The sequence below is a fragment of the Falco naumanni genome, chromosome 7 (genome assembly GCF_017639655.2).
Source record: "Falco naumanni isolate bFalNau1 chromosome 7, bFalNau1.pat, whole genome shotgun sequence".
NCBI classification, from domain to species: domain Eukaryota; kingdom Metazoa; phylum Chordata; class Aves; order Falconiformes; family Falconidae; genus Falco; species Falco naumanni.
Window position 1 is genome coordinate 22,660,644 of NC_054060.1, and position 15,616 is coordinate 22,676,259.

A 15,616-nucleotide genomic window follows, 5' to 3' on the forward strand; every position below is an offset into this window, starting at 1 on the left:
CATTGACAAAATCCATAGCCTTGACTACTGCCCCCATCACTTTCAATTTCCTTTTTGGTACTCCGATCAGGGATTAACTCCATCAATCTGTACATTAAAAAGGATTTTTTTAACAAAAGAGGTAAAGGTTTCTAAGTCAAGGTGGCAGTATGTTGTTATTGTCAACAACTACTCTTCTGCAGGAGAAAAATGCTTAAATGAAAATCAGGAAGGAACCAAGTCCAATGTTAACTTGTATCAAAGTATGAGGAATAAATAGCAGCGTATCCCAAAAAGCAGTACCTCAACGACATTACAAACGCAGAGCACAGTACTACCCATCATGTTCATTGAAGACAAACATTTTAAAATGCTTCAAATGTCACGTCCTGTCTAAACACTGTCCTACTGCAATTTCCTGAGAGAAAACATAAAATGCATACAAGCAACTGATTCTTGAATTTGCTTTATTTTTCTCTGCATAAGGAACCCTGCACAGGCAATTCAAATTAAAACAAAATAAATATGTGAATATTCATGTAAAACTGTCCTTGCTAATGAACAATTATACACAATGTACAACTCTTCATGTTCACTGGGAGGGCTTACAAATGTACTATTCCCAACAAAAATGCACCAAAATGTCTCCATGCAAACTTATCAAAAGTGACCAAAAAAAGGAGAAAAAAACCTTACCGATCATACTTTTTTTTGTTTTCTTTTTCATTTTTTTCTTTTTTACAATCACAGAAAAATAAAAACATCTAATTTTTTGTTACATTTAGAGTAACTAAAATGTGGCCACTGTCTATTAACATCTGGTTTTATGCTCCTAAAACATCTATGGTTACTGTAAAATTATGTCAACAATGAATTGGACTTAGGGCACTATCTGTAGTAAAAGGAAGATGATTTTGTTCACAGAATGTTAATAATCTGTGTCTGAGCCCTCTGCATTGTCCACATTCCGTGAGAGCATATAATTGTCCATATCTATAGACCTGCAATTATTGATTGCATAGCGCAAACGCTCTGCCATGATTAGTTGACTGGAGTAAGGTGGGAGCCTCAGTTGAAAGAAACAAGTCTGTGAGGTAGGCAAGCTGTCGTAAGGCTGTGGAAACGGATAAAAGGTGGGACACTGTTAGGTTTTGAATGAAGCAAAAACCACAACATAGCCATATTTCATTGCTCCTTCCCTTCCCTGCCATCATTCAACACTTTCACATTCTACCTCAAAATTCCTTCTAAGCGCAGACTAGCCTCCCTTGTTTACATCACTTGTTTTCATCCTTAAGTATGTGCACAACCACTGCTACCACCTGCTCTTTAAATAGCTCAACCCACTAATGAAATTCAACCATTTGAAAAGTTGATCACACTACTATCTAGCAGCTCACTGGAAGATACCAAGCACCATTCACATTACATACCACAGTGTGCCTTAACAGGAGGCAATCTGAGAGACACCTAACTGGAAGATGGCAGTGAAACCACTGTTACCTTAGATTTGGCCAAGCTTTTGATTCATGTAGTTCACAGAAAATGTGTTTCACTGCACAAAACCCCAAAGTAATGCCAAACGAATGCACCCTGTATGTGAAGTAGTACACTGTGAACAGTGGTTTTAAGATGTCAAGAGTTCACATACTATTAGATCATATGTTGCTACTCACAGAAACTTAATTTAAAAAGAGCAAAAATCACTAAATAAAAGGGGGTTAAAACAGAAAATGACTGTGGAGAAGTTATAAAAGAAGAAGGTTTGTTTCATGTGCAGGAACTTGTCTTGACCTCCAATCATATAATTACAGCAAACACCCCGAATGAATTAAGATGCAACTCATGCAGTGTATGTCCCTCTAGTCAATTGAAATGTTTGGTTTTAACGGCTCAGAGCATATCCCATCCCATACTTTCTCTGTAAATTTACAATTATGGAAACCTGTCTCCTACTGCCAAAGGACATAATATATTAAGCAGGAATTTAAAAGAAACAAACAAACAAAAAAGAAAACAGCATCTTACCCTATCAACCTTCATTATTTGGAATCGCTGAGAGATATCAGCTGTGTTGGCTGGCAATCGAGATCTTCCTGACACAAACCTCATGAAAAGGACTCTCTCCTCATTTGAAAATTCTTCAAGGGTATGCCAGAACCACTGCACCAGCTGATGCTGCTCATCAACTTCTCTGTACCGCACAACTTTCTTCAGAACTTCAACTGATATTTCTGGCATTCCACAGACCATTTGCTCCAGCTGCTTGGCAGTCAGAAGAGACAGCAAAGGAACTGGAACAATCCAAGACATTCCTTCTCTTACAGCAGCCACCTATTGCCCAAAACCAAAGAAACATTTGGAGTGCAATTGTTTCACCTCTGGCACTTAGCGTACCATCCAAATGCAAAAGTAACATACCAGCTGAGAAATGGGATAAAGACAGAGAATTATAGAACATCTGCCAAATACAACCTCCCACATGTGCACCTCCCATAAGGGCTGTTTCCTCTCTCAAAATCCTGAAGAATATTACAGGTATTTTCAATTATAATCACACATTAAAGAATATGTTTTGATACAAAACAGAAGAAGTTAGAAGTACAAGTTAGCAGTACAGATGATGATGGCTAAACCGAAAAACTGTAAACACCACCCATCTGAGTTGCGACAAAGTCATATTTGTAAGAAGTCTGTACTTGTTCTAGAAGACTTAGGATTTGGTACCCCTGATGAGAAAGTTCCTTTTCTAATGCAGATAATACCATGCATGCATCTCTATCTTGAGTAAAAAGGAAAAGAACTTTCCTAGCATGTAATTAGTATAATGCTTTTGCAAGCTTCACTATACAAATGAGAAAATACACAAAAGTATGCAAATGGGTAATGAACACTTCTCAAAACATTATCATGAAATATTTGTAGTTTCTATGCTAAAGCAGAAGAAGAACAGTTTTAAGTTAAATGTTTGTCAATAATATTTACTATAGCTAGTCTCTACATTGCTGTAATATCTAATCACAGTGCACAGCATGCACAGTTGCAGGTTTTTTTCTCATGAGGGACTGACAGTTGCAGTGGGGCTACTCTAATGAAAGACAAGTTTGGTTTCTAATGCTCTTTTGTCAACTTAGCAATTAGCAAGAAAACCAGGATCAATTTAAAACCAGCTCCCAAAACAGTTGGGAGGTGCGTGTGTGAGGAATCACAGGGACCCAGGTGAGATGCAGAAACCCAGAAACCCAAGCTTTTCTTATTCCCTAATAACTGGAATGGAAACTTGCATAAATCAAAAAGCTGTTGGCATTAACAACAGGGATAGAGTCACAATGAGATTCTTACCTGACGGTCCATTTCATGGAGTCTGTACTCAATTGCCCTCTCCACATACTCTTTCCTGTTTGAAAAGGTAAGTGGGATACTGTTCCCTCCAGGGATTATGGGAACCATCTTACCATCAGCACTTTGGCCAACAAAAGAATCTAAAGGAATCATCTGTTATGCAAAACAGGAAAAGTATGTTCAGTGTCAGTCATTCCAGGGATTCAAATGTACTATTTTACTCTCAGGCACCTAGAACTAAAATAAGATCACAAACTATTCCAAATGGATATCAAGTGCTTGTTTTCCCCAAACCAGACGTTGAATTATATAAATACTGAAGTTAAGGCCAATCTGATACAGTAACCACTTCCAGAAAAAAACGTAAGAGCTCCGACTTTCGTATCTTACCTCATGGAAATTTTCTTCAGTAATCCCACTGTCTTCAATGTGAAGAATGCTGTTGAGGGTCTGCACATAGAGCAGATCTACCTCCTCCAAATCCTCCAAGATGAGTGGGATACAACAAAGTTGCTTCCAGACCATTGGAGCCAAATGAAGATCTAATGGCTTTTTTGTACGGATAGCTACACCCATGAGAATGCCCAAGAACTTAAACTGCATCAGATGTTCATCTAAACATGCTGAAGGGTTGAAGAGAAACCTGAAAGAACAACGAGGCAGTGAAAATACTCCAATATTATTTCTATGCTACTTGGTTAGAAGTAAAAGACAAAACATTTCTAAGCTCAGCATAGAAATAAGCTAACAATTATCAGCAAGGGGTGGCCAAAGAAGATCACTGTTATCTTTAGCTGTTAAAACGATGGAGGCCAAGATAAGCAGAACTAATCCTGACCACAAAAGGCCAGCATTCTTGATGTTGCTCTGAATTCTGCCATCAACAACCCAGCAAGTTCATGTTAAAAGCATGCCCTCTCCTCCACAATAAAATAACATCACAACCTGAAGGAAAAAATACACTACAGCCAACTATGAAATCTCATCATTTAGTGTAAAACAATTAATAGAAAATTTCAATTTTCACTCACTAGTATCTGCAATAAAAGCAAATCCTGGACAACTTACCTATCCCTATTGTAGCCTACTTCAGCTGTAGCATTTGGGGAAGGAATAAGCAGGTCTACTATTCCAGTTTCCAGTTCCTTAAAAATCAACAACAAAAAAGCCTTCTTAGACATAGGCATAACAAACCTATTACAGAAAGACTACGACATGATGGCATTACAAGACAGAATATTCAATCATAGTGATGATCAGTTCTTACAAATTAATATAAAATATTTAAGAGAAAGTAAACATGGTAGTGATTATTTTTAATAATACAAACATGATTATTTCAAGACCTGCCCTTACATCAGACTACAACGGTTTCTTCACTGTGACCACTCTTTGATACATTCGTGGTTCCTGTTTCAGAAATAACTGGAAGCCATAAGCTAGACACCCCACAGGTGCAGCTTTTTCAAGAACCAAATACGAAGCAAATTTTTCAATGAGTTCTGTTCTGAACCCTCATCACACCTTGTATTTAATGTAAACCATCTAGGAAAGAACCCCAAAATTACACCTCAAGTCCTTACCTGAATCAACCCTACTTTAGTCTTAGAGGTTTCAGAAATTCCCTTAACACATGGAGTTCTTCAGCTTCCTCCATCCTGTATCCTAACTCTAAGTCCACTGCCAGCTCCAGCACTACCCATAGCTGTTGCTCTGTCCCAGACTAAGTAGATACCCTAATTATCCTCACTAATCCTCATTCTTTGCGTTTTGAGGCTCCTGGAAGATTAAGGAACAAACTTCTCCACCAAGCATTGCCTTGAATCCTTCTCCTAGCTACAGCCATGGATGTGTCACAGGGCTGAGTCACATCTTTAAAAGTATAGGCAGTATGCATTAGCATTGACCAGCTTTATCTCAGTCCTGGCAGTCTGAAGCCTTCAGCTTCCTGGGGAATCTGAGAAGACAGCTCTGTTGACAACAACAACAATATCGCTTACAGACAGGCAAAAGTGTGTGCTTCCTGCTACCGATCTCCTTTCCACACTGAATGTGTGAGGTGACAAGTCATCTCCGGGTATGTGAGAAACACCTGCCTGAAGGTGTTTCTGTATTGTGTACAGGGAACATACTGTAGTCATGGAATGCAGTACAACTGCTCTTCCAGGGGCACTGGCTGGGAAGAATGAGGGGCTGCAAAATGCACCGGTACCATGTAGGGGTCATCTCAGAATTCCAAGGGGCCCGCCGTAACACTAGTTATAGTGTGGCCTTACGGCATCTCCCTGCCACAATCTAGGAAGATTTCTTTACCCCCAGAGCCATCCCTAAGTAGGCAGCTCTAGTGTTGTGGCTCAGGACTGAAGAACAAGTATTTGCTATGCCTGGAAGAAAGGAAATTTGAAAAATACTGATACACACCAGAGGCAACAAAACCTCTTCCCAGGCATTCTGAACTAATAGACTTTTCATACCTGACACATTTCTGTAATCGTGTCATCAAACACTCCACCTGCATCATCAGCTCCTTCTCCAACCAGTTTCACTTTCCAGGCACGGGAAGGCAGACGAAGGTCTGATGCATTCAGCTTTACCACTTGTCTTGCTATTTGTACAAAAATGGGCTTGCATTTCCGACCTCTTTCAAAAAAAAAACCAAAAACCAACAAACCACAGCCATACAATGTAGCTCATGAACACATAAAGGCTACTGAAGTCACTTCATTAGTAAACTTGTACAGAGCGAGCTCAGTATGCCAGAAGTAAGGGAAAAAGTATGAATATCAGTAATTGTTTGGGGTCTAATATAATACAATGCCTGTGAAAACAATACTGACCTGGTTGATATCCTTTTCACAGTAATTTGTGGCCCATAGTTTTTCCCCTGAACCATAGTTTTTCCTATGGAGCGCACCATGGGGAGCGTGTACACTCGGGGTGCTAGCAAGGGCCTTAGCTGTCCTTGAACTATTCCCCATGTTCCAGCATTGTAATGAGATGTACTGTTCTGCAATAAAGCAGCATGAGAATAAACACATTAACAGAGGATATTAATTCCATTCTTTACAGAATAAAATTCTTCATTACTAATCACTAGCACTTCAGTATTTCAGAAAACAGGTTAGCACTATTTGTCTTTAGCTTTGAGGCTTGTGAGCTTTTGGAAGCTGAAACAATAGCATGTTAGCATGAAACATTAATGTTAGCACAAGAGAAAATACGTTACAATACTTCGACAAAGTCTGGCTTAATACAGATTTTTTTTTTCTTTTTCTATTTATTACAAACCCCCTACAGAACCTGTTATTAAGATCCATCTTGTTCAGGTCTGAAACTCTCTAGTGACATGGCGTAACACAACAGAGCTGCTTTTTTTCAAATGGAACTTTACCTGGTTATTGGGACTGAGGTTAAGTAATCTCCATGAAGAGTACATGAGGTCAGAAAAATGGTACAACAGTCTGAGCCTTGCTCTCACTGTATGAATGCTCACTTCTTTCAGTGCCCCGTACTGCGGTGGAATGGCATCAGGTAAACCAAGCTGTAAAGGCACTGAAACACCTACCACAGAAAAAGAGAAAAAGCATCATTTCATAAAGGGTAGCTGTACTGCTTTTGGCCAGGGTGGAGCTGATTCTCTTTGCAGTGGTTTATGTGGTGCTCAGCTGCCAACTGGATTTAAAGCACGACAGCAGCAAAATTTGACAACCTGCACAGATATAAAACGAAACAAGTGTTGTCCCAAACGTTCAGAAGTTCTCGTTGCACTCATCCCCCAGGAAACACAAAGCCTCCCTCATATGGCCACACAATCAGCCTCACTGCATTACCTGGCGCTCTCGGTGGAACAGGCGGAGCTGTCCAGGCAGCGCTGTGGCACCGTCCTGCTGAAATCTGCCGAACATTCTTGCCTTGCAGGACGGTTATTAGGGTTGGTTCTCTGACATGGTTGGTATGGCCCAGTCCAAGCTGACAATTTGTAACAGGTTTAAAAGGGACAAAGAAGAATCAACAACTGTGGTGATATTTCTAAAACTCTCTTAAGCAAAGATTCAGAGCAAATGGTAAAATATGGTATTGATCTACGGCATATACTGGGATAAAAAAAGATTTACTGTATATATCTTTATTATTTAGCATTTACCTTTTATTTTTGATAGAATATTGTACCCATACTCAATGGGAGTAGCGGATTTAGATGCCAAAGAGGCCTTAGAACAGGTAGAGATGTTTTGCAAGCTCTTTTGCAGACTGAGGAACTAATCGATGCTGCTAAGTCATCTATGTTGCAGTCTTTCTTAGGCAGAGACAACATAGCTCAGGTGTCTCTGCTGGGCCATTTAAATGCCATTTTTGTTCTAGCACAAATTCCTACAACAGTTTATGAAAACACAATTTGTGTGAAGAGAAAGTTTACTTGAAGCTGTTCTGACTTCTTACTGACAGTTTTATATCATATGGTAATTGCATATTCTAAAAGTGAAATTTTCATATTAGAAGAGTATAATTTTATTTTCTTTTTCACATAAAACAGATTTTTTGCACTGAAAGGAAAATCATATAAAACAGGCTTTCAGAATGAAGTTTCTCTCAATTTTTTACCCTAACAATTTTTTCTCTTCCGGAAACACAAAGCAAGCACCCTATAAAAAACCAAACAAACAATCCAAACCCAAAAGATCCTCTCAGAAATTACTCTAAACAACTTGCCCAACAACCCTTCTCAAAAACTCAGTCCTGAAACACCAGAGAATAAACTCCAAAATTTTGTGGCCCAAAATCCCTGAAACACATACTCCTAAGATATCAAGAGGCTCCTCCTTATACTTGTAGCACGCAGAACTATCAAAAAGCTGAAATCCTTTCAAAAATTTGAGTTAGACATGAGGTGAGGGACAAGAATAGACTTTTAAGGGCCGGGATAAAATTAGGGTCCAAAAGAAAACAGAGAATTTAATAATTATTTTTTCTCACTTCAAAAAATTACTCTCTAAAAATGTTCATGAAAAGCATCTAAAGAGTTCAAAAATGTAATTGCCACAAACCCTAAGTTTTATTATGTTGAAAAAATTGATGATAGCTCAAGAATTAGGTAAAAATTTGTGATTTTTTTTTTTAAATCTTTTAGTAGAATAATTCAGCTAGAACGTTTCCAGTGTTTTCCCAAACTGCTACCGTGTAAAAGCATAGGAAATAAAAAAAAAATAATGGAAATGCCTGAAGTGTTATTATGGCTGAGCGGGGAAGGAGGAGAACAAATACAACAGCTTTCTTCTCCACCAAAATAAAGATATTCCAATCACATCTGTAAAGAACAAGTACAGCCTTATAAAGGTTAGAAATAGACAGGGAAGAGTTCTGACCTGCCCTTCCGAGTTGCTTCCCCATGCGTATACATCCCCCGTAGATGACAAAGCCAGCGTGTGCTCTGCTCCGACGGCGATGTCTTCAATGAAGATTCCTGACAGCACTGGAACCTGCTGGGGTCTGTTGTGATTTCGAGCACGACCTTCTGGCAAACCTATCAGGCGATCTAAAATTGCAAGCACATGTGTCTATGTGTAAAGAACATTAAAATGTTAATATTACTTGCAGGTAGAAAGCAAGGAGGGACAAAAACCAATTCTACATACTCTTAGAACTTGGACACCAGTACAATTGGTTTGGCCAAGATCTAGTGTATGTCTCCCACAAAACAGTGATTCCTACAGTGCTCGTTAAATTGCTAAAGCTGTTATTTTAAGTCTCAAAGATCAAATTCTGTTAAAGCAAGACTTCCATATGTATATGTATGGTTTTATAACACTTATGAATTAGCTGACTTGAGAAGTTTAAACAGGTTTAAATCAGTGCACTTGGAAACTCTCCCGCCCAGATTTTTAAACAACTTGTATAGGCACATGCTTTATTAGACAAAGTAAACTTTTAAGTAACCCAGTGTTTTCACACACGTGAAATTCAGTGAATTTTTAGGAAAACCCTCTTCAAAAGGTACATTAATAAACTGAAAGGCTATCCTGAAATCAAACTAGAGAGAGCTACAAATTTGGATATTACAGATGTATGTTAAGATTGCATTGTTGAAGTTCCAAAATTCAGATTGTGTCAGCACAAACCTAAAAAGTAGCATTAGGTCAGTCTCATAAGTACATCTCAATATTCTTCCCTTTCACTTGCAATACACACAAACCTATAGATGGAAAGTGCCAAATACCAGATCATCATCCTACCTTGTCCAAAAGTATATACATGACCATCTTTTGTCAGTGCGACAGAGAACTGGGTTCCACAGGCAACTTTTTTTATTCCAATTCCACAAAGAATATCGACTTTCTAAGGGGTAAGTGAAAGGAGAAAGAGCTATGGTATTATGAGGATAGAAACAGAAAGCAAACAAGAATTTAATCTGTAATTCCTGCTTCCTAAAAGACATTTCGTAATTCCCACTGTGCAATGCATACATTGTAGGATTACTCTAATTAATGCTTGTAAATTAATACAGGAAACGGAGACAGTTTTCTCTTTTTCTTTAATGGTATCTTATTCTATGCAGAATGATTCAAATACCTTTTTTTTTTACTGGGAGTGAGCAGGGGCTGGCATAGGAGGAAGTAGATGAGTGTGTAAACAACCTTCCCCCCACCCCCACCATTCCAAAATAAGAAAGCTCTCTAAGATAATCCCAAGGTTTTCACTATTTCTATTGCCACTGACATAAGGTCACTATTATTTATGAGAAATCCTTTAAAAGTATCAAGCTCAGCATAACACAGCATCAGAATTATTTATGCCAGACTGTAACAGAAAAGTTTGGTAGGTGGAATTAGTAATTGCACTTCTGATAATTACACTCTGAACACCGCATAACACATTTAACAGCACTGAAAATTTATGCAAAGAGTAATTTCTCTATGAATTCTAACCTGCGGTGAGGATTTTGCAGTGGAATTTCCCAAACCAAGTTTACCATAATCTCCGTCTCCAAAAGCCCAAACCATTGAGCCATCTGTTGACACAGCTACAGTATGATTGAGTCCACAGGCCACCTGGTTGAGAGAAATACATTATGACCACAGCTTTTGCTAACTTACTACTAACTCAAGCACCCCAACTACCTTTAAGAAAAGAAAAATTGTGTTTTAGAAAAATAAGTAACCTTTTAAAACAATTAGAACTTTCATTGCTTATCACAGTGTTTTAAAGACAATTAGGACCACAGTAGTGTCTTGTAGGTACTTGCTTGCTCTCAGCTCCTAGAAGCAAAGCATAGTATCATGCTACACATGCTCATTGTTTAAGAACATAAAAACAGTTCATGAATTCATGTGTAAAAATGCCTAAATCTTGAAATGTTAAAATGTTAAAAAACATGGGCAGTTTTACAGAATGAGGCTCAAGAGTCAGGAAAGTAATTATTTTAAAAAGCATGCATACTGAAATTCCGCCATCATAATAAAAATAAAATCCAAGTATAAAAAACCCCAGAACACTTAAATACATTGAAAACATCATCTTTAAACAAAGATACATGGCTAGTTTTAGATAAACCATGCCTGTCCAATCTGGTAACCCTCCAGCGCCGTCACTCTTTCTGGGAGTTTCTTATTGGAAGTATTTCCAAGTCCTAATCGACCATAATCACCATTTCCAAATGTAAAAAGTTTGCCATCTGCCGTCACCACAGCTGAATGTTTGAAGCCACATGACATCTGGAAGCAAAATAAATGTAATTTTTAAACACGTTTTAAATTTGGGGGGGAAATTACATTAGTTATTACATGTAAGTATGTAATACCTTTTCCTCCCCTAAACTACATTCACTTTATAATAAGAGCTAAAATTTTAGGTATTTTAGTATTAATGATTTCTCCAATGACCTATTACTCTTCTCAACAGTAACACTGAGGAGGAGGACAGGCAGATATTTGTGTGAGGAAAGCCTTTCAGGTGTTTTGTTTATTTATATATTTCTACCAACTACTGTTTTCTGCAAGCAGACTACTATTGTTGTGCAAATATTTTGTATTTTTATAAAGAAACCTCCAGTCAAAGCCAAACAAGTTTTTGTGCATTGCTATAACACATCTAGTACTAGGAGGAGGTCTTGGTGACTGGTTTTGTAGGTCAAAGTCCCCTGAGAAGGACCAAGGGAAACTTTTAAATCATGCCTGTTATTACGCCAATTTTTTGGTCACCCCTCTCTTCCACGCCCTTTCTAATTTTTAGTCTTCTCCAGTAACAACTGTCAGGTAACATCACACACCAACAGTGAGCTCTGCGATATTAACATCCTTCAGCTGGAAATTACCAACTTGGTTCATAATGCTCAGAAGTAAAAAGTTGCCTGTTTTCATTTGGTATATGAATCCAAACTGCCAAGACTGACAATGGTTCTGGAACTTTCCCAGCACTAGACAACCACACCTGCTGTCTGTAGGAGACAAAAAATATTTTAGCACCTGCACCACTTCTTCTCCTTGCAGAGCCTCTATTTGTCTAGGCCTGCGCTGTCTGTCGCTGTTCCCATGTCCCAGTTTGCCATAATCTCCATCTCCCCAGCTAAAGACTTCCCCGCTTTCTGTTAAAGCCATGGAATGTCCATCAGACCCACAAGAGGTCACCAGCTGTGTTACAACAAAGCCTGGTAAAGGAAAATGAGAAAACAGCATTTAGAATCAATTAAAACAGACTCTTAACATACATTTATCCAAGTGCACCTAGTGGTAGCCAATTAAGTCTGGGGAAAAGAACCAACCAAAGTAACTGTTTTCTTGTTATAGCAATTTATCTATTTTTATTTTGAATAAAACCTTCATCTTCTCATGTACAACCCATGCATTTTGTCTGCCATTAGTTTTGAAACGAAACGTTCCTATCTTCAGCAAACATTCTTCCCTGCAGCCTTCTTAAAACTACAGAATTTTAAGATACTACTACTCAAATCTTCATGAGAAACTAACATCTACTTCATTTGTCCAATTTTTTGAATTTAAGACTACAATACTTTACCGTGTAAGTGTGCAAAACCAGCATCTACATAATTATATGAACTACCACACACCCAAGGATTTTACCTTGAAGTGCTGAAATGACTGTTAACACATGAAGATCGTCAGAATTTCCTTGTCCCAGTCGCCCATAGCTCCCTTCTCCACAAGCCAAAACTGTGCCATTAGCTTGAATGACAAAAGTACAATTCTGACCACAAACAACCTAGTTTAGAAAGAGACAAAGGGGTTTTAATGTTTTTTTTTGTCAGATGCAGCAACATTGTAATACCTGCATTACAATGTACAATCTCCTTTTGATTTTTTCCTTTGTAATTTTATCAAGGCAACAGACTTTTGTCACATTGCAAATACCTTTGTGACAACCCTATTAACGCGAGACTTCACCCAGTCTGTGTTTAACAGAGTTCTGTTACTCAATCTCATCATAATAAAAACCTAATTGAAACTTGCTACTGGTTTTGGCAAAACTTCTTCCAGTGGCAGAAATCACAATATACTCCTACCTGAGATTTAGTGTTGTCGTTTCCACTGTGAATGTCAATGTTATTTCAGAAAAAAGAAATTGGCACATGTATTATGTTAAAGCTGTGCGGGTATTTTCAAATCATGCTCGTATGAAAAAAATCGTTTTGTCAGATTTCAGTGGCTTCTTGGCTTGAATTTGTCAAATAATTAAAAGACTTTTTAGTGAAAACACATGTTTTGGGGCTACTTCACAGTAAGTTCAAACAACAATTTGATAAGACATGTAGAGATTTTGACAAACTGTACAGATAATACATGGTAAATCATTAAATCATGACTGTTCTTAAGCGATCACCTGCTGAGCCTGAGAGAATGAAGGTGCTGCTACTGGTATCATGACATTTCTACCAGCTTCTGCTAACTGCCCATGTCTTCCTGCTCCCCACAGGTACACGTCACATTTGCCTCCCAAGTGCCAATCCTATGGAACAGCATGAAGGAATGCTTTAGAACAAGAGTACTTTTAAAAGCTTCCAATGTTTCAAAAGAATTTTTAAAAAATGGTAATAAAACAACCCCAAACCATCAATTTTACTAACCTCTGGCCTTGACGTTGCCCAAGACATTATCTGTTCATCCATACCATTGATCCATTTACTATTATCCTACACAACAAAAGCCACAGTTACCACATTCAGTTCAGGATGCACCTTGTATTTTCTGTTATGTAACAGATACTTTCCTTTCTAACTACAAACAGTACTGACATTCAAATTATTCTAAACAGTGTAGCAACAACAATGAATGTGTGAATACTCAAACACTTCATTTTCATCCATAGGCCAAGTTTATTTCCTTAGTACACCTATCTAGCAACTCGCAATCCAAATAAGTAAAAAAAAAAAAAATCAAACAAAACTTGTCATGAAGTAATCTTTCCCTATTTACTGATGCTTAGGGTTTTTTTAAGTTTTAATTGCAAACACCGGCTTTAAATATTGTAAACTTGCTGATAAAAAAATTCTTAATCCAAAATCTCTATTTTGGTTTACCTCCCCTAACGAGTCATTAAGACAACTGACACTAGCAAAATAACTCTGTGTAGGAATGTGCCAAAATTACTCTAAAAACAGCACTGTAAAGCTCTACGTCTCTTGCTTCTCTCACATACAAAAATTACTTCTCCGTTTTGTGTTGTTTCGTTTTGTTTTTACTGTGCAACTGGCTTGCACTCATTACACACCAAGAGCGCAACCTTTACAGTATATTCTAACCAGTTAATTAAACTTACACTTATTGCTGCTACTTCTGCTAATGAATATAAATCTTAACAGTTCAGAGATGTTAACTGCATCATACCAGATGCTCAATAACAACACGCTTCGCTGTTGAGACACGTAGTGCATTTTACCATCAGGAGGGTAAGCTCATCCTCTGGAACAGGCTCCAGGTCGGGAACAGTGAAGGACTCTGGGAACTGCGCGCCCTTGGCCAGGGCTTCGGCAGCTTTGATGGTAGTAGAGAAGCACTCCAGCCAGGCCCATTCCGTGGGGCTCCAGGCTGAAGGGTCGGGGAGGCAGCTCTGGTGATGAGGCGGTACCGGGGGGGTGCACAAGAGCTGGTCCAGGTGAAGGCCCACCGCGAGCGACGCCAAGCACTGCATGTAGGGGCTGTGAACCAGCTGGTCTCCACAAACAACGTGGGGCTAGAGGTGAGGGGAGCGGGACAGAGAAAAGGAACATGCCAAGTCAGAAACATATATCAACCCATTGAGAAATAGGAGTCCTTCAAACCTAGTCATGTAGAAAAATACTCTCCTCCACACTTAATCAGAGGTTTTCTAAAATATTCTCAAATTAGGAGACTATTAGCTTTGAGAATGCTGAAAGACATTTTTAAATAGGACGTCGGAAAGTATTCTGGGCTCTCTGTGGTGAAAGACTGAAACGAGCTCAGATTCAAAGAGCGACTTCATGTCAGACAAATTTTACACGTCCACATTAGCTCTTCTTACCTTTTCGTAAGCATACTGTTCCTGAAGCATTATGGGCAAACGTTCCAAGAAGGCGCGCATGCAAGGAGCCATATTCAATCCCAGCACTCCTTGCTGTTTCAGTGCAGTCCTACACGTTGCAAGGATGTGATTGGAAGATATCCACTCTGACGTGCAGTTCACTACCAACACATCCTGTTTAACAGCAGTCACAAGACACATTAGAAATTAAAAATTCATAAAGCAGGATTATGCAGCTCCATTGAGTTATCACCAATCATCTTAGTTTCTGTAGGGGCCAGAAAACACAGCCTTGAACATTTCTTGTCTCTGTTGGTCCATAATCTGCTGACAAATGCCTTGGAGTAGCCATCTCCATTTGCCACCTCCTCACACACCCGTGTCAGCCCCACGATTCTCACTCCAAGAAATAAGCAGAATTAATTTCAGTGAATGCTGCAATTTTAGTTTAGGACTTAGTTTAGGTGTAACCTTAGTTTAAGATTTGCCTTGTAATATGACCTTCAATATTGGGTCTGTATTCAGAATCCCCAAATACTCAGAACCACATGCAGCATGACTCTTACTAGCAGGAGTCACAACGTGTGCCATGGTATGTTTATTCACAAAAAATACCATCTTTTGGAACAATCAAGTGTTACAAAAGTTCTGTTCAGATGCCAGCAGTTCCTGACACAGCAAACCCTGAACTAAATTCTGATGCTCCTTAAAAATTTCTGGGGTTGAGGCTGCTTTAGATTAAGTTAGATCACTGAAATACCTTATTTGCTAAGGGAATGGAAACATTTCTTCATGCTGCCTAAAG

At 38.6% G+C, this 15,616-nt stretch overlaps 1 protein-coding gene across 22 annotated transcripts in view; it reads right to left on the reverse strand.

Annotated features, from left to right (window-relative positions):
• Positions 1–429: 429 nt before the first annotated feature.
• Positions 430–15,616, reverse strand: part of HERC1 (HECT and RLD domain containing E3 ubiquitin protein ligase family member 1) — a 109,648-nt gene continuing 94,461 nt past the window's right edge. For all 22 annotated transcript variants that reach the window (XM_040602298.1, XM_040602296.1, XM_040602294.1 and 19 more), the window contains 19 exons: positions 14,812–14,985; positions 14,209–14,502; positions 13,397–13,462; positions 13,153–13,278; positions 12,396–12,534; positions 11,781–11,962; positions 10,875–11,030; positions 10,245–10,367; positions 9,552–9,654; positions 8,685–8,854; positions 7,152–7,290; positions 6,713–6,882; positions 6,159–6,328; positions 5,796–5,961; positions 4,390–4,466; positions 3,712–3,964; positions 3,322–3,474; positions 2,008–2,313; positions 430–1,093 (listed from right to left, as the gene is read on the reverse strand). In XM_040602298.1, coding sequence (XP_040458232.1) covers positions 908–1,093; positions 2,008–2,313; positions 3,322–3,474; positions 3,712–3,964; positions 4,390–4,466; positions 5,796–5,961; positions 6,159–6,328; positions 6,713–6,882; positions 7,152–7,290; positions 8,685–8,854; positions 9,552–9,654; positions 10,245–10,367; positions 10,875–11,030; positions 11,781–11,962; positions 12,396–12,534; positions 13,153–13,278; positions 13,397–13,462; positions 14,209–14,502; positions 14,812–14,985 — 3,153 coding nt within the window. In that variant the 3' untranslated portion in view covers positions 430–907. The remainder of the gene's footprint in view (positions 1,094–2,007; positions 2,314–3,321; positions 3,475–3,711; positions 3,965–4,389; positions 4,467–5,795; positions 5,962–6,158; positions 6,329–6,712; positions 6,883–7,151; positions 7,291–8,684; positions 8,855–9,551; positions 9,655–10,244; positions 10,368–10,874; positions 11,031–11,780; positions 11,963–12,395; positions 12,535–13,152; positions 13,279–13,396; positions 13,463–14,208; positions 14,503–14,811; positions 14,986–15,616) is intronic.